General features: G+C 49.8%; 5 protein-coding genes across 8 annotated transcripts; 2 read left to right on the forward strand and 3 right to left on the reverse strand.

Moving 5' to 3' along the window:
* Positions 1-1793: 1793 nt before the first annotated feature.
* On the reverse strand, positions 1794-10555 carry fars2 (phenylalanyl-tRNA synthetase 2, mitochondrial). 3 transcript variants are annotated; one of them, XM_088282571.1, is made up of 10 exons: positions 10537-10555; positions 8177-8470; positions 7784-7870; positions 7647-7706; positions 7422-7590; positions 7086-7251; positions 6866-6997; positions 3572-3732; positions 3038-3198; positions 1794-2016 (listed from the first exon to the last, which is right to left on the reverse strand). In XM_088282571.1, exons 2-10 carry the CDS (start codon positions 8416-8418, stop codon positions 1878-1880), a joined length of 1317 nt encoding a protein of 438 aa, XP_088138697.1. In that variant the 5' UTR covers positions 8419-8470; positions 10537-10555; the 3' UTR covers positions 1794-1877. The 3 variants fall into 3 exon arrangements, with proteins under 3 accessions (XP_088138697.1, XP_088138696.1, XP_088138695.1); XM_088282570.1 differs by lacking the exon at positions 10537-10555 and adding an exon at positions 10094-10283; XM_088282569.1 differs by lacking the exon at positions 10537-10555 and adding an exon at positions 9352-10023.
* Positions 9553-13283, forward strand: lyrm4b (LYR motif containing 4). Its single transcript, XM_088282575.1, has 3 exons — positions 9553-9718; positions 11719-11839; positions 13095-13283. Exons 1-3 carry the CDS (start codon positions 9630-9632, stop codon positions 13140-13142), a joined length of 258 nt encoding a protein of 85 aa, XP_088138701.1. The 5' UTR covers positions 9553-9629; the 3' UTR covers positions 13143-13283.
* An 810-nt stretch (positions 13284-14093) lies between these two features.
* Positions 14094-25001, forward strand: dipk1c (divergent protein kinase domain 1C). 2 transcript variants are annotated; one of them, XM_088282572.1, is made up of 11 exons: positions 14098-14234; positions 16855-17437; positions 17641-17751; positions 21428-21631; positions 22762-22965; positions 23041-23097; positions 23199-23359; positions 23438-23726; positions 24001-24165; positions 24283-24357; positions 24439-25001. In XM_088282572.1, exons 4-11 carry the CDS (start codon positions 21470-21472, stop codon positions 24595-24597), a joined length of 1272 nt encoding a protein of 423 aa, XP_088138698.1. In that variant the 5' UTR covers positions 14098-14234; positions 16855-17437; positions 17641-17751; positions 21428-21469; the 3' UTR covers positions 24598-25001. The 2 variants fall into 2 exon arrangements, 1 of the variants encoding a protein (XP_088138698.1); XR_015839872.1 differs by lacking the exon at positions 24439-25001 and having other exon boundaries at positions 14094-14234; positions 23438-23907; positions 24283-24362.
* Positions 14126-15372, reverse strand: ppp1r3g (protein phosphatase 1 regulatory subunit 3G). Its single transcript, XM_088282573.1, has one exon. The coding sequence runs from the start codon at positions 15289-15291 to the stop codon at positions 14548-14550; it is 744 nt and encodes a 247-aa protein (XP_088138699.1). The 5' UTR covers positions 15292-15372; the 3' UTR covers positions 14126-14547.
* cyb5a (cytochrome b5 type A (microsomal)) lies at positions 16263-19083 on the reverse strand. The gene is made up of 5 exons (XM_088282574.1): positions 18776-19083; positions 17867-17995; positions 17747-17776; positions 17166-17200; positions 16263-17098 (listed from the first exon to the last, which is right to left on the reverse strand). The coding sequence occupies exons 1-5, from the start codon at positions 18893-18895 to the stop codon at positions 17011-17013; spliced, it is 402 nt and encodes a 133-aa protein (XP_088138700.1). The 5' UTR covers positions 18896-19083; the 3' UTR covers positions 16263-17010.
* Positions 25002-25044: the final 43 nt, after the last annotated feature.

Genomic DNA, 25044 nt, shown 5'->3' on the forward strand with positions numbered 1-25044 from the left:
TTTTTTCCTAAACGTCAAGAATGTATTTAATAATCGCAATTGTTAGTGGATTTTTTTTCTGGAAGGATCTTATTTTTTGTGTTCGTCACGTGAGCGTGTTGTAGACGTGAACATCTTTTTCATATTTGATGTGCACAAAACTCCATTGCTATCCGATTTGATCCCCCCCCAAAAAAAGCAAACAACCATAAACAAATTGTTTGTTTTTTTATTTTGCTTTTTTTGGGAGGATTGCATATGCGAGCGTCTCGGAGGGCGCCGACTAATTCCTGGAAGCCAGCCTGCTGAATAATTGAAGACACAATTAAGGCCTGCACAAGAACGCCGCTTATTAAATATTCATGAGGAAAATCCCGCGAGATTTCTTGTGGCCTCAACCCACACGCGACCACGCCCTGCAGGCGCCTGCTTCACTCATAATCGCGTTCATAACCACAACAAGAATAAGATCACGTCTCTTTTTGACAACGCAAACGTGAGACATTAATCGATTGATGTGAAGAGCGAGTGCTGATGTAAAGAGTCAATGGGAAATGTATAACCTTTCTGGAGAATAATGAGTCAGTCACAAAATGTTCTATTCTAAAAAAAAAAAATAAAAAAAAAATAAAAACAAAAATTCATTGAAAATGTCAGCAAGAAAAAAAGGACACAAAGGACACGCGATTAATTATCAAAATATTCAGGTTCATTAATACTCATTGTACGTCCAAAACAAAAAAAACGTTTATTATTAATAACACACACACACGCACATACATATATATGGACATTGATAGCTTTATATTGATAATGTATTTTTGTATATTTCTATGACAGAATAGTCTAGTTGTAAACGATTCAGTGAAAATAAGATGATCAGAATTACTGAATGAATAAATGAATGAACAATATTCAGTGGCGTGTCCAAATTGAAATCTTTCAAAACATCGTGAAAATCATTTAAATAATTTAATTGATCTCACTTTTGGCACGCATTAATATTTTATTCATATTTCTACATGTTCAGTTTATGCACGTTTTCGTTTTTAAATCAATTTGCGCCTCCAAGTGAACCTGGCAAAAGCCAGATTGATCCGCGAGTCACTCAAAGGAGTTGTCGACAGTATCGATCGAGACTGCTCCAATTTAAAGGCGGGACATGTTATATTATTTGAAGTTGCCGTCCTCCAACAAACAATCAGGAAGAAAGCTTTTGTTTTGGAATTTTTGAAGCGCACTGCTGATGTGCAAATGTTTCCTGTTTATTTTTGCCTCAAGCATTTTCCAGCAGCGCTGCTCGGCAGGAAAAGTGGGTCGCTGCTAAAAATAAGAGCCCCCCCCCCCCCTTCTCCACCAACCTGCCGTTGCGCCGACCGAGCGGCCCAGCTTCCGGTCTCAACAGGAAACGCAAAGTGTGCTGAGCAGGATGGCAAAAAAGCTTCTTGTCAACGTTCCCATTTTGAAGCAAGGTAACATTCTAAGTGATGACGTCACAAAGCCTTCATCTAAAACTTTTGCAGGCGGTGCCTGCAGCAGCCTGGAATATGGCTGACGTGTTACCATGGCAACACATGCACGATGAAGACCTGGGAAGAAAACCTTCGGAAAACATGCAGGAAAGTGGCCCTCCTTGACACCTGTGCGCTCGGCTGTAACTCCAACGTGAGGAGGAGGTACTTTTGAGACGTCCCCACTTCACCCAAAAAGTTGAACCTTCCCTCGTGCTCCCACACTTTTGTTTTTTAAATAAATGAACAGGAAAGCAAAATACACACAAACGGCGAAATGAGATGACTCAGTCTTGATTTGTAATTTCTCAAAGGTTTTTATTTCAATTCATATTTCACAATATCAACAACAATCAGCAAAAGTGGCGAGATGGTCTCCGGGCGTGTTCAGTAGCGTCCCTCAACGCCCAGCAGCGTCTCGGCCTTGTGTTGTATCTGGCGGTGAACAGCGTGCACTTCCTGTTGGCTTAGCGTGCGCTCGGTGTGGCGGTAAATCACGCGGAAGCACAAGCTCCGCCTCCCGCTCCTGAAACACACCGCATGATTGGCGGCGGGCTGGCTGGCTCTCTCTCTCTTCATTCATCCTGTATGTCGCTCGCCCCGCCGGTGCCGCTCAATTATTCAACATGCACAAAAACACAACACGCACACACACACACACGCACGTGCACTAAACCAGTGCATGCACTGCATGACGTGTTGAATAATAGACGACTCCATTATCCACATGTGCACCCCCACCAGAGATCAATACACGCGTGTGCACACACACCCCCACACACACACATACACGCACACGCTAAGGAATAGCAGTGCAAGCGCATGAAAGTTGCAGTATAACCAAAAGTACTCAAATTGGGAGCCATTTTTTGCATGTACGTGCATGTGTCAGGGAAAATAATTTTTGGGATCTCTAATTGCTCGTTATGATCTCCGCTTGACCTTTAATGAGCCTTTTAAGCACCTGTGGGTTGAGCTCTCACTTTCATGTCTTCTCTCACAACATGAAGTCAACGCTTCCCGAATGTATGTGTGCGTGTGTGCGTGTGTGTGTAAGGCGTAAGAGCCGGAAGAGCTGACGCGAGGGCGTCCATCTGGTGAAACCTGATCCCATCGATCGCGTTTGCAATCCAAGATGGCGGTTACGTCAATCCATTATGGTGTCGCGTGCCGGCCATTCACAGCGAATGGCTCGTTAGCGTTTGCTAATCGGCACTTGCGCTGGATTCCGTTCTCGTGAAACTTGATAACATTTCCTCCCCATCACTCTTATATGGCGCATTTACAGCATCGCTAGTTCGGCATCATTTGTTGCTTTCGTCAAGCCAAAATAAAATGAATAAATTTTTTCGGATTTATCTCAGAAAGTTTGCACACCCCTAATAGCCTCGCACGCACACACACACACACACACTTTCCTCCAAATGTCAACATCATCATCATGACTTTTTTTTTTAATCCAAAATGTCACCACCCTCCTCATTTGTCTTCTTCCTTCCTTCCTCGGCAGTGTGTGTGCATGTGTGTGTGTGTGCATGTGAGCTCACGTGGGGTGTGTGAAGTCATCGAGCAGCGCGACCTCCTCCACGAGGTCTCCGGCGACGCTGCGCACCAACTCGTAGAAGTCGTTGGCGTGGAAGGCAGGCTTGCCCGCTGCGGGGAGCCAGAAGGAGATGTCGTTGTGCAGCGGGGGGTACTTGCTCAGCGCCTCAAAAAACACACACACACCATCATCAGCATCATCATCATCAGAGGAGGAGGAGGAGGTGAAAGAAGACAAGTTGCCAGGTGTGTTTTATTTAAGTGCAAGGCCAGAAAGCAGTGTGTGTGCGTGTGTGTGTGTGTGTGGTCGATTAGGCGTAGATCGGCCATCCATGCGGCTGCAAGAGAAATTGGCGAGGTGGCGCCCAGGAGAGACGCACCAACACTGGGCAGGAGATGAGCCGTGATCCCCGAGGAGCCTCCGAGGAAAACGTTTGATCAATATTGCGAGGAGCTCACCTTCATCTTCCTCACGGCGACACTTCCTACGACATGACGCGCACGGCGGGGAAAAGCAAGCCCAGCGGCAGGCACGCTACCTGGAAGCGGACCTCCTGATGGATGTCGTCCACGCGGAATTGCTTGAGGAAGCGCTCATCCCGGCTCCAGAACATTCTGATGTCTGGGATGTTGAACAGAACCATGGCCAGACGCTCCAGGCCCAGTCCGAAGGCCCAACCCACCTTGTCGGCGGCGCCGGCTGACGACACAAACAACAACATGTTAGTCAGCAGAAAACGGGTATGTCGAATATTTGTGCCAGCAATCGGCTCTTACGACAACCAGACACGTCATGTTCAGCGCACAGGAAGTGACGCGCTGTGTGACAGGAAGTGGCGTTTAAGACGGCCCGCCGCCTGCGCAGATGGCGCCTAAAAGCCGTCCTCTGCAGACGACAAAGTGGATAAAGACGCGCGAGAGCGGCGGCGACAGAAGGAAATCCTCTCCAGTCCACCACATCTCGGCAAACACGCTGTATGCCGGCCTCGCCATCTGTTTGCCGCAAAGGCGACTCGCCGCATGCTTCAATCAGAGAGGGAAGCAGCCATCCTTTTGCTTTAGCGCTTATCCTTGTAAATAATGATGAACCTTGAAGACACGCAGGGCCCAAAAAAAAAAAAAAAAAAAAAGCTCGATCAGATGCGATGATGTCAGCGGGAGAAGCGTCGTCACGACCGCCGAGCTGCAAAGCAGCAACGCGAGCGACGCCGTGAAGAAGCGAGAGGCGGCCGTGGATTCTTGTTCAAGTCAACGACTTCCTCACAAACTCCCAATTAAAACAAATTTTTAATCTTTAATCTTTCTCTTCGTTGCCCATGGCAACGGTGGGCCGTCACCCTCCATCGCAAATCGAGTCTTCGGCTCGTCACACCAACGACAGGCCTGCGTCAGACATCGTCTGGTTTTCCTTTTCTTTTCTTTTTTCTTTCGTGCGTGTGTGCGCGCACAGCTTCGGCCCCCCCTCGCCCCCCCCCCCCCCCCGAAGCCCAGCCGCCACTACTGTTTGTTATGGAACACGGCGGCCTGCTGGGATGGATCGTTGCACAAACAAATGTTTGCGCTGCCCTTCGCTAACCTCATAGACACACACACACACACACACACGCACACACACGAAACTGCTCACACATTTGCAGACTCAGTGAAACCATTTGACACTTTTACAGATAGACAGAACACGGGAAGAACGTTGAAATTGTAGTCGATCCCGTTCTTTGCTCTGAACCTGAAATATTTTGTCTTATCCCAGCCGCTAACTCTTCTTTGGAAAGACAAAAAGAGAAAAATCCCTCCAGAAACCGGAAAGGTCCGAAAGCCGCGACATCATCACGTCGAACAGCGACAATGCTGACACACATTCAATTTCTGTGCGCGTGCGCGTGTGTTGAGAAGGTAAAATCTGATTAAAGTCGTGTCGGGGACAATTAACAGCCTCTCAAAGCTGTCACCTCAGGTCCTCTGGGAATGGCAGCGTGTGTGCGTGCGTGTGTGTGCGTGTGTGTGCGTGTGTGTGCGCGCGTGTACCAGCTGGCCACCAGTCTCCAGTGGGTGTTCGGGAGGATGACAGAGTGAGGGATGATTGAGGAGAAGGAGGAGGAATATGGGGATGAAAGGGCAGATAGATGAGGCGGATGTCTGTCAGATGACGGTCAGAGTTCAGTAAAGGCGGCTCGTTACACGTGTGCGGAAACACGCAAGAGGAGAAAAGGGGAGGGGCAACCGACGTTCATCTTCCGTCCATCTTTTGCTCTCAAAAAGCTGACTCATCACGAGCAGAATTTCAATGTGGAAAATGTACGGATGCTTAATGACAGCAGGATGAGGGGGCACGGGCGGGGGGCACATGATTTATTCAGTAGGCGGATTAAGAGCCAAAGCAAGCACCTGAACCTCTTGCGCACACACACACACGCACACGCACGTGCACACACACGCACACGCATTCCCAGAGGGCCTGTGGTGACAGCTTTGAGTGCCCGTTAATTGTTAGCAACACGACTTTAATCAGATTTCACTAACCACGCACACACACACACCCCCACTTTTAATATATCAGCCCCGCCCCCTTTTTTGCAGTCCTCTGGGAAGTGTGTGTAAATCAGGTTTTGGCCAGGAGGCGTGGCCATTAGGAAGTCCCATCTGTTGTTGGGGGGGAAACCCCTGGGAAACACACGCACACTCACGCACGCGTGTGTGTTTTAAATTCATGCACACACATTCCTATTCCATGTCCAACAACACGCATATTAAATACACAACACACACACACACACATGCGGTGTCATGAATAAATAAGAGAAGGAAAAGCACTCGCTCGTCTTGCAGCTCCTGAGTGAATTAATGAAGATGTTTCATTTCTCCTCTGCCATCCATCACTCCCCCCCTTCCTCATCCTCCCTCTCCCACCCCTTGCTCTCCTTTGTCCCGTTGCCCCCCCCCTCTCCCACAAGCACAGACGCACACACACGCTGGGCCTCAGGCGCCACATATGGCGGTCACACCATTAAATAAGACGCACGCCAACCGGTGTCCCCTGTTGCCACCTCCTCCCCCTTCACCCCCCCCCTCTTCACCTCGTCACCCCTCTGCACCCGTCGCTCGCTCTACTGCAGTCACTCAGGTGCTCGCTCACTTTTTGCTCTCTATTGTCTCCAGTGCTACAGAAATATTGGACGGCGAGTGGAAGTGGAGGGTGTTGAATGTGGTGCGTTACCACGGCAACCAGCCACACTGCCGCAGTGGAAATGGAGGGGAGGTGTGTGTGTGTGTGTGTGTGTGTGGTTCTTAACACTCGTTTTGTGCAGCGTACGTGCACGAATGAATGTGTGGCGTCTTTGAACTATTTTTGGCCCACTCGTCTCGGCGAGTTTGCTGGCCCGCGTGCGTACACGTGTCGTGGCGGCAGTCAAATGCAGAGCAGCGCGCGGTGGGGCGGGGGTGCGGAGGGGTGATGGGTGTGCTCGCTCTATGTCTGAAAGTCTCAATTATTGATGGGAACAAGCAGCAGGCCAGCACAAGTAAGGGAACACGTTAAGGAGCCAGCAAGAACCTGAAGTGAGCATTTGTGGGCGGGGTTAAGACCTTGTGACGCAGCAGAGAGCCCATTAATGTATTTGAATATTATACAGTAATTACATAAGAATAATCAAAATTATAATGGTAGTAAAAGTCAAGTCTGAAATGAAACTTTGTCTTGAAGCAAGCGAAGAATAAAATATGACAATTTCCCAAAAGCGTGTTTGTGACGACTCCAAATGTTCAAAACACGCAAACTTATTCATCAACTTCAAAGTTCACGGCCTTGTTGTGTGCGTGTGCGTGTGTGTTCTGACCAGAGTTGAGCAGCTGCTGCTCCATGACTCCACAGCCCAGCACCTCCATCCAGTCGTCACGGAAACGCACCTCCATCTCAAAGGAGGGATGAGTGAAGGGGAAGTAGCAGTCCACCCAGCGTACCTCCAAGTCTGCCGAGGAAGATGAAGAGGAAGACGACGTCAACCGACGTGAGGAGGGAGCTCGCGGCCGGCCAGGTCAGCCGAGGTGAGACGCGACCTTCTCCGAAGAGGCGCCTGACGAGTCCGCTAAGCGTTTGTTTGAGGTTGAACTCCAGCAGCTTGACGGCTTCCAGACTGTGGACTTCCTGTTTGTGAGGCGTTCTGCGGCCCCCCGCCGCCTCAAACATGTTCAGCTCGTCACCGTTGGCGACATCGCAGAAGAGCTGAGGACAAAAAGTCCCAGCACAACTTGTTTTTTTTTTTTACATGGATGCATATTTGAAGCACTTGAAATCAATATATGAGCGATCGGTTGCCATGTCATAATTTGTGGATGGATGAGTCGCTTTTTGGATCGCCACTTGCAAATGGAGCACCTGTTGTTTGTTGTTACCTGGCGGTCGGAGAAGAGGCGCACGCCCTCCATCTGGTGGAAGACGGGATAGTGGCTGGCGTCGATCTCATCCCGCCTGTACACGTCTCCGGCCAAGAGGAAGGCGTCCAACCCGCTGCTCACCAGCTCCCTCTGGTGGGCCGAGGTGTGCGCGCGCAGCATGGTGCTCCTGCCAGAAGAAGTGAGTGGGCGTGGTTGTGTTGTGGGCGGGGCAGCGCGGCTCACCTGTTCAGGTAGTAGTTGTCTCCACGCTTCCTGCTGGGGTGCCCGGGTGGGATCAGCAAGCTGTCAATCAATCAATGAAAGTGATTGAGTGAGCGGGCGGCGGGGATGCGGATGCGGCTGTTGATCATTCAAATGACCTGTCAAAATTCTGCTCCACGGTGACCACGGGGCTCAGGTTGTCGTGGGCCGAGAATAACGGGTTGCCCGAGCGACCTGTGAAAACGCTGAGCAGAAAACCACAAGAAGCACAATTGAACTTTTCTTCAAGTCGATGTGTGGTCAAGAAGTTCACAAAATGGCGCCATCATAAAACCACTGGGAAATTGAACGTGAATGTGCTGCTTTTGTTCTTTTGTGAACCTTTTATTTCTTTCGACTGTGCGGGACTCCAACATTGCAAAGCATTTACTGTTTTGTGATAAATTGCCAATACAGCAGCATTTAAAGGGACAAAACTCGATTCTGATGATTTCAATAAGGGCCAATAAAATTGTCCAAATGCTGACACAATTTGAGCATGGAGGAGGCACCTGTAGAAATGAGCTTTGATCCTTTCCTTGAGAAGCCACAACGGATGATGCCGTTGGTTGTGCAGGTTGCGGCCCACCTTGGTCAGGACCCTGGGCGTGACATTGGTGAAGTCGTCGCACGGGTAGGCGCGGCCTAACACGTCCACGCTCTCCTGGCCGGGGGCGGGGCCGACTGCGCATACGCGGCGGTGTGACGCAGTCAGAGGGGGCAGCAGGGGGCGCAGCAGCTGGCGGAGTGGCATGACCGCAAGTCCTCGCAGCGGCTGAAGGACGTGGACGCTTTGCCAGCCACGTCTGCAGGCCGTGTACGGAGAAGCAAAGCAAAACGTCAGCAGAATATTTCTGTTCCGAGGGAAAATCGCTCAGCGCCATTTGCTCAACAAGACTGCCACAAAGGTCAACATGGAGGGACAGAAAAACAGAATGACAGACTTCAAGCTAGACAAAAGAATCAAAAGCGACATCCAGCAAGCAGCTACATTAGAAACGTAGTCCCAACTTAGTTGCTACTGTGCTGTAGTGTCACAAGATGCTAGGCAGCACTGAGCTCTTGTAGCTGAAGATGCAGCATAATTAATGGCAAGACAGGCAGAGAAGCACCCCTTGCAAGGACGTGCTTCTTCTTAAATGTTGCCATCTTAAGCACACTTTCTTTCGCTTGTTTAGTCAAAGTGTCGTACACACGTTTATTGGCCTATTTTATCTCTTCCTTTTTGGAAAACCACATAAACAAAATTCCCATAGCCCACAATAGTGTAACGAGGAATGAAGATAAAAGTGAATTGAATGTAGGTATGTATGCATGTTGGCACTGCTGCATTCAAGCTTGAAGCCACACATGCACACATGCAGTCCAACAAGGTCTCTCTATTTTAGAAGGTCGTCTTTAGGGGCGCGGTAGCCATTGGGAATTTTGGGATAAAGTTGATGACGTCACATGGGGCACGTGATCTGCGACCATCGTAGTTAGGAACTCTTGGAACAAATAACTTTGAATGGCCGCCAATCAATAACAATAGAGGGCAATCGAGGGTGAAATAAAGCCATGTGGCCAGCAATATGCATGCACAATAACGCGCATTACTCACACATGTCAACCATTTCATGTTGGTAAAACACAACGTTTGGGTTTCAACGTTTATTTTCGAAAAGTAAATTGAACAAGGGTGGCTTACCTTCACAAGTCGTACGGCATTACTTCTCGTTTAGTAGCTACAGACGTGCCCCAATGTTTACGTAGTCATTCGGAGTAGGATTTGGTAAATATGTGCATATTGACATCGAAATAAAATTCCAAATATAAGGCTAATATAAATTCCCAAGGCCAGAAAAACACACAAAAGGCAAAACCCAAAGGTACAAATTCATAAATGGGACAGGCGCTCTTTGGGCACACTTGTCAGTGGGGTCCTAATAACCACTCGCTGAGCGTTGTAGCGGTTAGCCTAGCGAGATGATGGCGGCGCCCTCGAGAGCGCAGGTGATTTCTCTGTACAGGATGCTCCTCAGAGAAAGTGGCAATTTCCCTTCGTACAATTACAGGTAAGACTTGCGTGGCGATAGCCGGGCATGCTTCCACTACGTCATGTAATTTCAAGAACGAGCCAACCAGCCAGCGGCGTGCTAAATGCTAATATAACATCGCACTGTTTTGCTTCTGACGTCACCCGATGACATGTTTAGCATCGGCTCATTCATGCCAACAGTTGTTCCCACAGCCAACACGCACTTGCGAGACACGAAACATCCCAAACGAGCCGGCACCAGGACCCAAAGCTAACGGAAACGTCCGTTGTTGAATGTCATCAAAGATACACTTTCTTGGATCAAGTGTAGAATATAAAAGAAAACGAAATTCATTTTGCACATCATTCAAATCACACAATCGACTATCTTCAAGAATATTAATGCATCGACCTGTGCTAAGTTGCCTGAGGCTTAATTTGCCTGGCAGGCAGAGACTAATGGTGGTGCACAGGCTGTAGTGTACAGCTGGACACTCCTGCTCTAAATGATTAATCAATTACCCACAGAGTTGTCATTAAATGTGATAATTAGTTGTCGATTGTGTCATCAAATGTCAAACTTCCACTTGACCTATCCTGCCCTCCTCAACTTTCTTCCTTCCCTTTGTTCTCCACTTCCCGTCATTGCCTTCCTTGTCCTCAGCCGGCCTCCATCTTGTCCTTATAAAAGTTAAGATCTCGTCTCGTTATCGTCATCGCTCCATCACGTCCTTGTACCCACTGGTGTTTAACGACGGCTCGTAAATCGGATCCATCACGGCGCACTCTTAAATGCTCAATAAGTTGCACCCGCACTAGCAAGAAGAAGAAGTGGAAGTTGTCAAGGTCACTGACCATGTGCCAGCAGTGTGGCATGTCCACTCTATCATTGAATCAAAGCAAAAAAAAAAAAAAAAAACCCTTCACCTCACGTTGAATGCAGTGGCGCAAGTATTGAACTGCTACTTATTTTGTCTTACTAATTTCCACTCTTTTAATGCAGCCATATTTTGTGAAACGGCGTAGACAGGTTGGCACAAATTGTAAAGTGCTCCTTTGACACACACGGCGCGGCAACACACGCAAACTGTGACCTGGTTACCACGACGATTGCAAGAGCTTAGTCGGGGGCTGCTCTTCTCGCTTTTAAGTCGTCATCAAATAGAGCTCAGTGCTGCCTGCTGTGCTGGGGCATCACGTCGTACTGCACGGATGTTGAGCCGATAAATTGGGACTTGCCTCTTCACTCCGAATCACATAAAAGCTCAAAAAAAAAAAAACTGCATCAAAATTTGCAACACGGAGCGAGTGTAAAAGATGACCTGCGCTATACAGTTGTCAGGGAGTGTGCGCGTTCATTTATGGGTGTGTGCAGGGGTGCATGCGCGTGTGTGTGTGTTGATTTACTACGATGAAACACACGCACAGGCATCTTCGGCATGCTCCCGTATGCCAACAGGAAGTGGAGCACCACACTGGATGCCCCCCCGCCCGCCTTGCTGCCTGCCTATCGATTTATTGATTTCTGCATTTGTGTGTGTGTGTGTGTGTGTGTTTTCTCCGAGGTGCACAAATCAAATTAAGAGTCGTTTGAACTGGGATGACCTCCGCTAGCGACCTGTCTGCTTTCACGCTACGGGGAAAATGTTCTTTGCACCAATGTCGTCCGTGTCGCCACTCGTCTCCACACGCCCTTTGGATGAATGTTGCGTTTGTGGATCTGCGCAAGAGGCCAAAACTGACACTTAGCATGGATACTAGTTCCACTCTTTCAAGTAACAACTCCTTGAACTTGCAAAGTGGTGCAACACGTGGAGAAAGTTCTAACACTCCTCTCAGGCAAAACCTTCAAGTATTCTTCTTCTTTTTGTATCTGCATGATACTGTGCTGCCCTCTGGTGGCGAAGGACTGCACGCCATCAGGAGAAGCGCAACAAATGAGATTGCAGCATCAAATCCTGACTCGCTCATGCTTTACATTCTATGGAATTGTGATGACGACGATAGATTTGTAATCCTGATCTGCGTGCGTTGCAGGACCTACGCTGTGCGGCGTGTGCGTGACGCCTTCAGGGTCAACAAGAATGTGGATGACCCAAAAACGGTGGAGAAGCTGGTGCTGGAGGGCCGCCAGTCTCTAGCGCTGATACAGAGACAGGTAAAGCACACGCACTTGCTGGCGTAGCCGCAGCTTGACTAGCATGCAGATGAGCGCCTGTTTATTCAGCCGCCACCTGTCTCCCTCGCACGCACGCACACAGGGCCCGGCCGGCTAATCATTTGAGCGTGTTCCCATAATGCATCAGCTGCCCTCGGGTGCTGCCAGCAGACGTCGTGTCAACGAGCGGCCCCCTGAAGGATCGCGCGCGTGTGTTGCCGTTGCTGGCCGCAGTGCCAGTCATCCCTCACTGATGCAGCGTGAGCTTTTGGGAAGCCCAAAGTAGGACGACACCCCGCGTGAACGCGTGCGTCACCAATGGACGCCCCCCCTCCTCATCTGCACTCCTTCCGTCTCTGAAAATGCGCATTCCCCCTGTTCCTCCCTGCGCCTCCGCGAAATGGTAGATGAAAGTGGGAAGAAAAGTGGTGACGTTTCAACCAACTTTTTTTTCAGCAACACCTTCCAATATAATTTTTAAAATGATCAGAAAGTAATTATCGCCAAACAACAAGCACTGGTGGCTTCCAAGGCATTTTCGTGGTGGTGACGTCATCACGCCTGCAGTGACTCTCCGGTGCCACACCGGAAGCGATGGCGCGCCGCAGCAATTTCCATCAAGCCCACGCCCCTCGCTGCCGATTGGTGCAGTTGGCCACACTCCTACGGCACATGGGGCCCAATCCAGAGTGACCGATGACGTCATCGCCCTGCCGCTTGTGATTGCTTGGCACCCCCTGGTGGCCGCACAGTTAATCTCTTTGGTCCCTCAAGGAAGTGTATATATATATATTTTTAAAAGTTCATAAAATAAATACAACCGAACCGACAAAAGAAATTATAGTAGTTTTAATAATGCATCTGGCTTCTACAACACTTCTGGACCTACCCCATGCGCTTGACAATGGATACGTGAATATACAATCAGACATTCAACTTTTATTACATTATCATAAACAAAGATTGCACATTAACATAAGTAAAGAAATATGTCTAGCCAAATAATTGACAGACCTCAAACAAACAACTGAGTATATGTCCATGTTTCGGTCTTGTTTGCGTACTGCACAAAAATCAATCGACAACGCACACAAGCGCACACGCGTTGTGTAATCGCAAGCAACGAAACATTGACGGCCTGTCATACGGTTTTCGTTCAGTGTGTGCATGTGATGTCATTATTTGATGCGTGTGCGTGTGATTGTCACGACGAAAGCTTGTCACATGACACTATTACGTGTGTGCGTGTGCGCAGGTGGCTGTGGGCGGCATGTTCCAGGCCCAGAAGACAGTCGTGGAGTAGCAGCAAAAGAGGAGCAGGGGACATCCTACTGGCCAATCAGCTTGCGGCTTGTGATGTGGGCGGCGCTTCGTGGGAGGTGTCGGAGCGTCCGACTTGCGCAGTCATCAAGAAATCCAAATAAAAGCACCTGATGTGACGAAAGTGGAATGGAAGGTCTTTAAGCCACTGCGCGTTTTGTTGGCGTCACTCGTGGACGCTGCGGAGAGGGCTCGGTGAGCGGGGTCAGGTGTAAGTGGGCGGGGACAAATGTTGGGTCAGCAGGGCAAAGGTGAGGCAGGTGACTGACCGCGCAGCTAGCAGACAGGCTAAGAATAGAGCGCTGTGTTCTTTGAGGACCGCGACGCCGCCCCGCTTCCTCACAAATACAAATACAAACACACGTCACGTGTTTGCCGCGCACGCCTGACCCGATTGTAGTTCGCCCTTTGATTCGAGTGTCCCTGCCACAAGGGCGTTGTAGGATGTGTGCACAGCACCCTCTGCTGGCCAAAACCTTGGTTGTTTTTTCAACAATCTGCCGTGAGTTTGCGGCAGCACGGCAAGAACGAGACGGCAAAAAGGTCACCTTTAGAGCTTGTGGCCTCAATTCGTGGCGTTTACAAAAGTCTGCCGCCAATTTGTTTTTGTGTTTTATTTATATATAGAAGGATTCTCAATTGTTTGCAACTTTATCTCATTTCACTCCAAATAAAACTTTTTTTGCCAATGTTTGCTTTTGGGGGGTGTCGCATCACTAACAAATGAGAACCAAATTGTATTCTAAGAAGAAGAAGAAAGTTCCAAAATACAAAACGAAATTGGACAACAAAAAAAATGAGATTTGCTAAAAAAAAGGGCGGTGGGAAAACCTTTTCTGTCATGTTTTGATGACGCTGCAGAAATGTCGACTTTCACTGATCTTTTTTCTTACGTGTAGTACCGGGTTGTGCCACAGCACGGCGGCAACGCTGAGCTCTACTGAAACAAATGGAAGCAGCGAGAAGAAGAGTCAGACAAATTTAATTGGCTTGAGTTTGACAGTAAACAGCAAGAGGCAATGGCACCCTAACAGCTTGAAACATGCATGCTGGGTTTCTTTGAAGAACTGCACAAGTGAGAGAGTCTTTTCATTTCCTCAAAGTGATGTTATACGAAGAAGAAGAAGTTGAAATGTAGTCAGAGCGGGTTACATGTTCCAATTAAGAATGGCAAAGTAGGAAGAGAGTCGTTGGGCCTTTCAATTGACCCCAGTGGTCTCACGTTGCACTCGCGCACACAGACCGTTGCCCAATGGGATGAAAAATGAATTGAGCACTACTTGAAGTCGTGTACCTTGAACTGGTATCGTGACTTGTCCTCGACCAGCACATGCGCGCCCAATGCTTTGACCTCGAGAGGAAAACGTCACTTTCTGTTGGCGGCGCGCTCAGCTGTCGGCGTGGTAACGCAGCGTGTAGTTTCGGCCGTCGTTGTTGTCCCAGAAGTCGCCCTGGTCGGAGCGGAAGTAGACGGCCAGATGCACGGCGGCGCCGGGCTCCATCTCGGGAGGCGTGTAGACGGTGAAGCCGTAGCGCGCGCCCCTACCGCCCGGTAATTGCGCGTCCAGAAGCAGGGCCTGCGCGTCCACGTGCGACAGCCACTCGTTGAACGTGTAGCGCACGCCCACCTCGCCGCGCGCGTTCCCGCTCAGCACGCGCACGTGGCCACGCACGTCGAAATGCGTGACGGACAGCCGCTCCAGGCACACGCGCAGCAGCCGAAGCCGAGAGTCCGGGTCCGCGGGTTCGGAGAAGCAGGGCACCAGGCGCCGTCCCCCCGCAGGCTCCGTGTCGGGGTTCGAGTGCCGCGCCCCCGCCGCCGCTGGGCACCCGGTGTGTCTAGAAAACACTTTGGTGGGCACTCGGGGCTCATCGAGCGCGCTGAAGTGTTTGACGCTGGCCAGACTCAGACCGAGCGAGTCCGCGAACTGGACCCGCTTGCGTCGCTCGCTCCCGGACACGGCGGCCAGCAGCAGCGAGGCCGGGCAGGCGGGCAGCGAGCGGGCCCGTCGCCTGTCGTTCATGCGCCGCTCCAGCTGGCGCGCGTCCTGCTCGTCGTCCAGTTGGTCGTCGGGATCCGGTTCGTGGTCCATCCCGGCCTTGAGCGGCGACGCTGATCCGGACCGGGACATGACTCAGCCTGCCAGGCCGGCCCTCAGTCCTCAGTGTGCTGCTGCCGGTCAGAGTCCGCGCTGGGGCCTGCTTGTATAGGGGAGGGGACGCCCCTCGCTGACCTCCCCCACCCAAAGCCCCCCCACCGCACACCTGCTGTCACGTGAGCAACATATCAAGCGCAACACAACTTTTACGCACTTGGGCACAAGCACTTTGACCTGAAAGAAAGAATCCTAACAGGAAGTCACTGAAAGCCTTGAAGAATTTGACTCCAGTAAAATTTCTTGCTCCCAACATGAGACGATGAGACGTGATGTTTTTCGAGAACTTCCGAAAAAGTGCAAAGACTGACGACTGAACATTTGAGGGCCGCACATTCGCCGTTGCTGCACACACTTTTCCTGCACGCGCCCAAAGACATTTTTGTGTCGGCATCTCAAAGATGCTCCGTGTCGTGCTATTTGATTGACAGCTAACCTCGGCGTGATTTCTGAGCGTTCAGCAGACACGCCCACAGATTCTGAGAGGGGGAAAAGACTTGATGGTGAACAATGATTCCAAAACACGTCAGTCGCTTGAACAATTTCTTTAAAGCCAATATCCGATCAGCTTCTCCTCATGCTGGCGCCTATCCAAGCCATCTCCGGGCAATACGCGAGGTAGACCCACGTAGCACAAAAAAAAGCGCAAGCGTTTTTTACATGTACGTTGGCTATGACGTGAGCGGGATTGTTTACAAAAGCACACCAAATCACTGACGTCATGCATACGCCATCATTACGTAACGCATGAGCTAAATCAAGTTGCACTTGAACAAACAAACATGAGTCAAGGTGAATTTTCTGGAGGTTCTGGTTGACCTTTTTAAAGGAAGAGATTTCGTCATTGGGCTTTGGGCCACATGGAAGGTGTCAAAATAGACGGCTAAAAGCGTCACAAAAATGGTCTCACACACGCAAAGAAATAAACTCAAACTCTGTGGGGAAAATGTTTTCTTTTCAAAGGCAGATCATTGACGTTTATTGAAAAAATTGAACAGCACAAACATCAGGTAACATCATCAGGAATGGTAATCAAGTTGCACTCGAAGGCAAACGTCCAGCGGTCATCTTATGTAACGGCACCTCCAAGTGCGTCACGACAAGTCAACACTGACGTCACACCAACATTCATTTGTTTTCAAAGTCACGTCGATTAAAGATTGCAAATTGTCAAGTGTGCTGCAACGGCACCACCAGTTGGCAAGTTCGAAGTGCTCCATCCTGCCTGCCCTGACTTACGAGGGTTTTTTCCAGTTACGAGGCTTTGGCAATCCGCTTCCACAAGATGGCGCAATAATAATTTTGTGTTCAACTCAACGTTTGGGTCACCATCAGCAAGATATCAACAGCAGGGCTAAAATCTGCAAATGTGACACACCCTTCTAATATATGAAAAACCGGGAAAAGGGGTGCGTGGCGGGTGCGCCGGGGAGAAAATAAATCTGGAACCAGGTTTGAAAAAAAAAATACAATACTTTGATGTGTTGATTCAAAGCAAAAAAAAAAATTAATGATTGATTTGATTTCTTCTGATCGCAGCGTTGCGGCAGCCATGTTTGAGACAGCAGGAGTGAAGCCACGCCTCCTACACGATTCCAAGTGTGACATCACACACAAGCAAACTGGAGCTAATTCCATCGCCGCCGTACGTGATGGCGACATCATGGAAGCACGCCGCCAAATCACAGGAAGGCGTCACAGCTCGCTCTCGGCCGTGTACATGCGATACATCAGCGTGACGATGGCTGCCGCCGCCGCCGGAATCAACCAGTTAGGCCACCAGCTGACAACAACAAACAAGGTCAAGTGCGCAGATGTGTGTGTACGTGTGAGCGTGTGTGTGCATGTACCTTGTCTCCTCATCCAAAGTCGTTGCCAGACTTTCCTGGAAAACAAATGCAGTGCTTCATCATTATCATCATCACACACCTGATGATGTCATCACAATGTTTAGGATTGGTTAATTCCAGTTTGTTTTTGTAACTTCCTGCCACAAACAGCCAAATTCCACAAGCGATGGCCACCCAAAAAGCTTTGCAATTGCCTATCCCAGCCACAAGATGGCAGCAGAGCGTTAAAATGAAGCTTTCAAGATGGCGCCAAAGTAATACTTTGCAATGAGGTGAGCACAAAAAACGGCAACTACTCAAAAAGATTTTGTCAAAAAGACACCACACCCACTCCCAAAAATAAATTAATAAAGTAAATTGAAACACCCACTGTAAATATACTCAACCAGCGGACAAGAAAGAGCGCTCATCTTACATTGAAATGAATTCAAATTCAAAATGTTCCATCTATTAAAGATCTTTTTTTTTTTTTCAGGAGAGAATGGGAAAAATCGATTCCAATTGGACTTCCGATTTTGATGCTCAAGTCTTAGCAGCCAGCCCCATGTGATCATGATGATGTCAATTTCTGGCAAACTTACCGAAGGTTTGGTCAATTTCTCTCGGTCATCCTGTGCGCACACACAACAAACAAACAAACACGCACAAAACACAGCATCACATTAGCGTTCTTGCCACGCGTGTGCGAGCGGCGGTCGTACCGGGTGTAGCTCCCCGATGAGCATCTGTTGGGCGATGGCGCGGGCGTCGCTGGAGTGTCCGACGTCCTCGAAGCTCTCGGTGGCGTCGCCGCCGGCGTGCTCCCTCAGGACCTCCTCGCCGCCCGGGTGCTGCCAACGCACACGCGTGGACCTTGAGCACCTCGTAAAAACGCTTGCTTTGATAACGCTTATCCAAACACGAAATAATGATGAATGGCGCTCGCTGACGCCGCCTCGAGCGACCTCGAGCGAGCAGCAAATCCTTCCACTTGCAGCAGCTGTGTTCTTGGACTTGTGTTGTTCTGATTGTTCTAGTTCGTTGTTATGGTTGTGTTGTTGTAACCGTCTTGTTGTATTCTTATTGTTGCCGCCGTTGCAATTGTTGTGTTCTCCATGTTGTGTAGTGGTTGTATATTTGTTTGCATGTTGTTGTGTTTCTGAAGGGTTGTTAGGTGTGTTTGTGTAATTGTAGTGATCTTGAAGTGTTCGGTGATGCCAGTAAACCCTAAAATATATACTTTATTTTTTAAACACTGTTTTCCCCTCACTTGTATACATGGAACAAAAATGAAGGTGTGTTGCACTTTCTGTGCTGTTGACAAAGTGTTATCTAGCTTCATTATGTTAAGTGGGCTTGTCGGCAACTGCTGAATGTAACCGGTACAGTGACTTGTAATGTAACTTAGTTACATTTCAAATCAAGCATATCAGTTACTTACTTTTGATGTCAAGTAATCGGCAACATTACCAAGTTACTTTTCACTGGTCGTGTTGTCGACCTTGTCGGTTTGCAGTTGGACTCGTCTAATTGTGGAATTTTTGGTGCAACTTTTGACATTGTGGGGTTGTTGTCTTACGTCTGTCAGTATGTTATTGTTTTGTTGTGTTGTAGCGTCGGCGGTCGCTCACCTCCTCGAGGAACCCGGTGACGTCATAGACCTTGTGTTGTATGACGATCCAAGTGGACTTGACGGAGTTGTGCTCGGCGATGTCGTCGAGCGTGAAGTACTTGAGCGCTTCCGCCGCCATTTTGCGTCTTTGTTGCGTTCAGGGCGGACTTTGTGGATGTTTAACTGCTCCCAAACAGCGACATTGCACCTACTTTCTGCGCACAAACGCCTACATGCAAGACTTCAACTAATCGTGCTCAATATCCGTTTTGTACTTTCAAATTAAAATAAAATTTTGTGGCAACAAATTATTTAGCTCTTACTTTGAAAGCTTAATGTCCGGTTATGGTTGTGTTTGGCATCGTCTTTTCACAGCACTTCAAACTTTCGTCCTAAGTCACTCGGCATCGCCCCCTGCCGGACTTCCGGTGTTCCCGTTGGTTGACTTCTATCGGTCGGTTCTGTGATTGGTCAGCCGCGTTGTCAATTATTGTGTGCTCAAGTCGGGACGAGGTTAAGGTTCGCGTGTGGACGACACATTAAATACGCATTGTTCTGTTTTTTTAACTCCACCTTTATGAACATTATTAAATACAATCACTTAATTGGAAGCGTATTAAAGTTGATTAAAATGAAGATTTCCGGAAGGAAAAGTTGTCTGTCCCTCATCAAAGTATGCTATTAAGCACTTCACAACTTTGAGAATCGATGATGTTTGTTTTTCTGGTTTCCACCGTCATTTCTTCTGCCTTTTTGTCACCAAAGGGATTTGCAATCATCAAGGCACTGCGGCATTTCTTCGGCATCAACTTGTCATCTTGGCTTCAAAATGGCCATCAGACCAAACGATGGACAAATGTTCGTGTTTGCTGTAGTCCACATGTTTGTCATTAAGCCGGTAGCGGAGGAACATCTGTTGCCGCAAAACTGTTCAAGTTGCTTGCGTCGAGTTCGGACCAGCATCTGCGAGGCCAAAACGCCATCACGCATTTTTTTTCTGCTTCATTTTCTGTGCTCAGAGCAAGGAGAAGAAAAGCCGACAAGATACGTTCAGCAAAGTTGCACAGCAGACGTGTTTGTGTTTGTGTTTGTGGCGCTTGGCATGCTTTCGGGAGGTCACAAATGTTGGAGTGATAAGTTCACATTAGTTCAGTGTGGACAAAGGCAACGATAACGAGAAGGGGGAGGTACTGTGGGGTACGTGTTCCCAGGGGGCTTGGCTTCCTCAAGATCATTACACACGAACACGCACACGCGCGCACACGCACGAAGCCTCCACCTGCCGTGTGGGGGCGTCAAAGAGCAGTAAATTCCGCAAAGCAGCTGCAGGGAGGACAAGGCGTGCCTGAGCATGCGCAAGCAAACATGCATGTGCGTACACGCGCACGGGAAAGGGAAGCTGCAGCATTCCAACGTAGCCTAACAGTCTACACTGAGGGCAAAATTCCATTTCAACCTGTGGGAGCATCTTCAAACCAAGTTGTTGTGGGTAGGGAGGGGGCAGAACCACTGGGCGGTCTCCCTCAAATGTTCTCGGGAATTTTGGACCTGAGCAGGAAATTGCTGCTGCTGCACATTTCGCAAGAAGGATCGCAACTTGCCGCGACGATCCAGGGCAGACCAAAAAGTGGAATTTTCACATGTTGTCTTTTCCAAGATGGAATACATGGCGTGGTGCGCTTGATATTTTCTTTTGACGTGATGACAAGTGGATTGACCGGTCAGGACTGTTGGGGATGTTGATGAACGTGAACCTTGAGATCACAGATCTTCACGGTTTGCCCCGAATGCCTTGGGGGAGGTCACGACCCGACAACTCCTCCCGGTTGTCATTTTTCTCCCTCTGGCATCACGACCCATCGTGTCAAGTGGCAGAACATCCCCAACCCCTTCAGTCGTCTTCTTGGAACCCTGGTCAGCACCAGAAGATGAAGAAAACTTGTCGTCCACGTTGACTTGATGACAAACGTCCTCCGACGTCCGGATTTCGCTTGTTTTTGCTACTGGTTGTGGTTCTGGTTCTATTTGTGGTCTCGCTAAGAGCCGATGTCCACGCTATGGCCTCTCGGAGCGCCGGCTTCTCTTTGGACCGCTCCCATGTGTATCACGTCGGAGTTTGGCTTTGAGCGGACAAAAGCAGCGTTGTTGACAAGTCGCGTTGAGCTTGTAAACGACTGGCCCGTCGCACATTCGTGTAATGTTCTTTTACTTTTGGCGGGCCGCAAAAATCAGACCCCCCCCCCCAAAAAAAAAGGGTCTGAATTGCCTCTAGATGTTTACTAAATGATGTTTACTAAACGCCTCAACTCTCAACAGTGTAACTTGGCACCAAGACCCCACAAGATGGCGCCAAAGTCATATTTTGATTGACTGGCGCAAAACCTAAAACAATAGAAACGGAGCGAACTGGGTGACTGAGGTCCCCCCCGCCCCGCCCCAAAAAAAAGTCAAGCAATTAAGTCGAGCTCACACGCATCGGTCACAAGAACAAGTTGATGCATGTTGAAAGATAACGCACATTTTGTTCCAAATGTTTTTTGTCATCCATCACTTTTTTCTGTCACCTTCCGAACATGTTGAAAAATGGTCCACCGAGAGGTCTCGCGTGTTTCCCGGACACGGGCTCCGTCTCGCTTCCTTTTTCTGACCGCTGCTCGCATCCCTGTTGCAGAATCGCAAAGCGGCCATCGAGAGCGGCAACGGCCGTGCCGCCATGTTGCCCGTTCGCGTCCGCTGTCGACGCGTGACCTTGGCACTGCTGCTGGCCTGGTTGGCGTCGTGGTTGCTCCTCAGCGGCCTCCTGCTTCTGCTCCACGCCGACTTCCTGTCTGACGCTTGCTCCGACGCCGCCAGCAAGGAGATCCTGCGCCGCCTGGTGAGTCCCGTCTGGAGAAACTCGACTCGTCTCGTCGACATGCCGGCCGATGTGGGACAAGTTGAGGCGCGTGACGCATATGTGTGATGTCAAAAGGCCATGTGGTAAATCGGCATCACTCCTGTTGCGTTTTTTTGTGGAAATTATTTTCCACCAAAACCATTTCTGACGCTCGTCTGTTGTTGCGTCAAGGAAATATCTGCTCTGCTTGACATGTTTCTTTTTTGTCAGATTTTGGACTGAAAAAGGATTTCATGACTGAAGACGAGAGAAAAGCCAAGACGGCAACTATTTTGTTTTTCTCGCCTTTGCTTGTTGCGCAATTGAAAGCAATCGATCCACTTTTGTGTCACCCTGTCGCTCTTTGTCAGCTTTCCTTGCACCTTTGTTCAACTTGCTACTTTTGGTCCTCAAATAAGACCGAACGATTGGGAATTGTCCAAATGAAGCGGTGTGCCGTCTCTATCGGGAACGCCGAGATAATGTGCGGCGGTCGTTTGTGCATCGCGGGCGGAAGAGCAGCAGCTGCATCTTCCTTTGCTGCGCCCGTGCACGTCTCGGACATTCCAGACTATTTATGGCGCACGTTTCATGCGTCTTCATGCCTCCCCATGATGGAGTGCGGCGGACCCCGCCGGGACCGCCCTCAAGCGCTCGGAAAACATCGCTCGGCGCCAACCCAATAGCGCACGTCTGAAACCCGATTGGTGGATTGCCACGGACGTGCTCGGCCTTCCAGCTTCACGTAACAACCACCAAGACGGGGAAAAGTCCCGCTGGGGGGTTTCCCGTCTTTTTTCCCGTGAGGGATGATTGAAGCAGACTGGGAACATTTTCCCTTTCCTTCCCCTGACGTGCGCCTCCAGACATTCCTGCACACTTGACTTAATGGCCTGACTTGTAGCACCACTGTGGCGACCTTCGATAAACTCAAAGTGAATTACGTCTTCCAATCAACGGAACTGGACTGCCATGAAGCGGCGTGCGAAACATCAATTTGGAGCTCCTGGCAAAAAAAAAAATCAAGAAAGAATAATTTTTAAAAAAAAAAAGACCCGCCACCTATAGTTTGGCCGTGAGCTGTTCCAGCTGCTGGCGCGCCGTGATGCTTCTTTGTTTTTGCGGCTCAGTGCGGAGACTTTGCGGCGGGCTCGGCGGCGGGCGACATGTGCGGCGATTTGTGCGTGGGCGGCCTGGTGGAGTACAAGCGCTGTCTCTACTATCGCAACGGCAAGAAGGTGATGGAAGTCCGCTGGAGGGGACGGCCCGTCATCCTCAAGTCCAAGTTGGAGAACTTGTCCTCCTACCAGCCCCTCGCAGCTCTCGACTACCGGGTAGGACAAGAAGAGGAGGAGGAGGAGGAGGAGCAAGTGGTCCACGACGCTAAACTGGTTTTTGTCTCCTGGCAGCAGGACGCAGCAGAGGACTCGTCTCCTCTGGACGTCCTCCTCTCCGCCACGCTGGAGGTACGTGGACCGCAACGGAGCTGTTCCTGGATCAGAACCAGGAAAAAATTTTTTTTAAAAATCAACAGGTCCAATCTGCGTGTGTTAATATATGCGGTCAGGTCCGTAGCTGGCTGGGATTGGCCGAGGGGGAAGAGGATGACATCATCGAAGGCGTCGACTCGCTGGTCAAGCTGCGCTCGTCGGACAAGATGATTTACTCGCGAGGCGAGCTGACATCGTTGTGGTCGCTCCTGCAGCAGGACGAGTACACCTTCCTCAGGTGCTCCGCTGCAAAGCCCCCCCGAGTCCGACCCACCCACCTTTTGACCTTTCTCATCTCGTCTTGTTCCTGGCGCAGAGTTCTGCAGGACCTGAGCGCGCACGTGTCCAAGGTGTTGGGTTCCTGCGGACACTTCTACGCCGTGGAGTCGTTGTCGGCCGGCCACGCTTGGGACCAGAACATCTTCTCTTTGGACCAGGAGCAGGTGGTGGCGGGGGGGGCTTGGCCGGGGGCCGCCCGGCACAAGGTCCATCGCATCGCGCTCAGCTTCCTGGACATGGTGCAACACTTCGACCGCGACTTCACGCACAAAGTGCATCTGTGTGACGTCAAGCCCGAGAACTTTGCCATCAGGAACGATCTCACCGTCAGCATTCTTCTTTGTCTTCTGCTTCTTCTTCTTGTTGTTGTGCCAATGCTGAAGATAATTAGAACGCCTCGGACATCACTTTTTTGGGTCTTGGCATCCGGGACATCTCAGCAACTATTTCATACATTCCCCAAATTCACACTTTCCCTGCTGTTCGATGGCACTGATCATTTTGTTGGTACTCAACTGCTTCTTCCTACATTTGAGAAGAGCGACAGCATGTGCATGCAATTTGTTGTTGCGACGCTGACGTGTGCCGTCGCTCGCTCAGGTGGTGGCCATCGATGTGGACATGGCCTTCTTCCAGCCCAAGATGGAGGAGATCCTGGACCAGAAGTGCAGCAGCGACGCCGACTGCAACTTCTTTGACTGCGTGTCCTCGTGTGACCTCGCCGCGCGACGCTGTCGCCGACAGCGCGCCAACACCAACTTGCAGGTCGATCATCGCCCATCCGTCGTCGCGTGCAAAACGATCGGTCCTCCAGTCTGATGAATGTGGAATGAAAATGATTGGTGCTAACAAAAAGGCGACGTTGTCGTTGTCGTTGGTCAGGTGATTTGCGAGAAGATCTTCAGGCTGTGGTTTTCTCCCACGCTGCTCGGCGCCAAAGCGGGGCTCCCCCTACAGGTGGATGTGCTTCTTCTCCTCCTCTGTTGTTCTTCTCCATCATCTTCTTGCTTAACATGTTCTCCTTCCACGTTGGAGCAGGTGGAGCTGCAGAGGGCGGTGCAGGAATGTTCCGAGTCCGGCGGCGTGGACCCACGAGGACGAGGAGGAAGCCGAGATGTCCATCGACGCCTCCTCCATATCCTGACTCGCCTCCTTCGCGAGGGAGGAACAACGGACGAAGGACGGGAGGAGAGCTGAGGCCGCACGGAAAAGAACTTCTCAATAGTGCCTGGAAAACTTGAGAGGAAAAAAAAGAACCTCCGGAGAATTTCTACAGAAGAAAGAGCTTCATTCACCTCACAATAATGTTTCGACTTTTGCCAACTCCTATGATGTTTTACGTAATGGCGGACCCGCTGGCGCCGACGAGAAGTGTGGATCGACGATGAAAGTGTCATGTGATCATGGGGTCACATTCCGGCGAGTCAACCTTTGACCTCCAAACGCTTTGATGTTTAATGTCCTTCTGCTTCATCGACGTCGAGAAGGATTGGCGTCAAAACTGATTAGAAAATAACGAAAAATGAAAATGGTCACGTGATGTCATGTGTGTCTGTGAGTGAGAGTGTGTTGCAAAAATTAAAACTTGATGAGAACACGCACACGCATGTTGAGTGTTTATGTGCACCTACTCAACTGAGCACG

This window comes from Idiotropiscis lumnitzeri, chromosome 19, assembly GCF_059441095.1.
Source record: "Idiotropiscis lumnitzeri isolate Australia: NSW breed Sydney's pygmy pipehorse chromosome 19, RoL_Ilum_1.0, whole genome shotgun sequence".
Lineage (NCBI taxonomy): Eukaryota > Metazoa > Chordata > Actinopteri > Syngnathiformes > Syngnathidae > Idiotropiscis > Idiotropiscis lumnitzeri.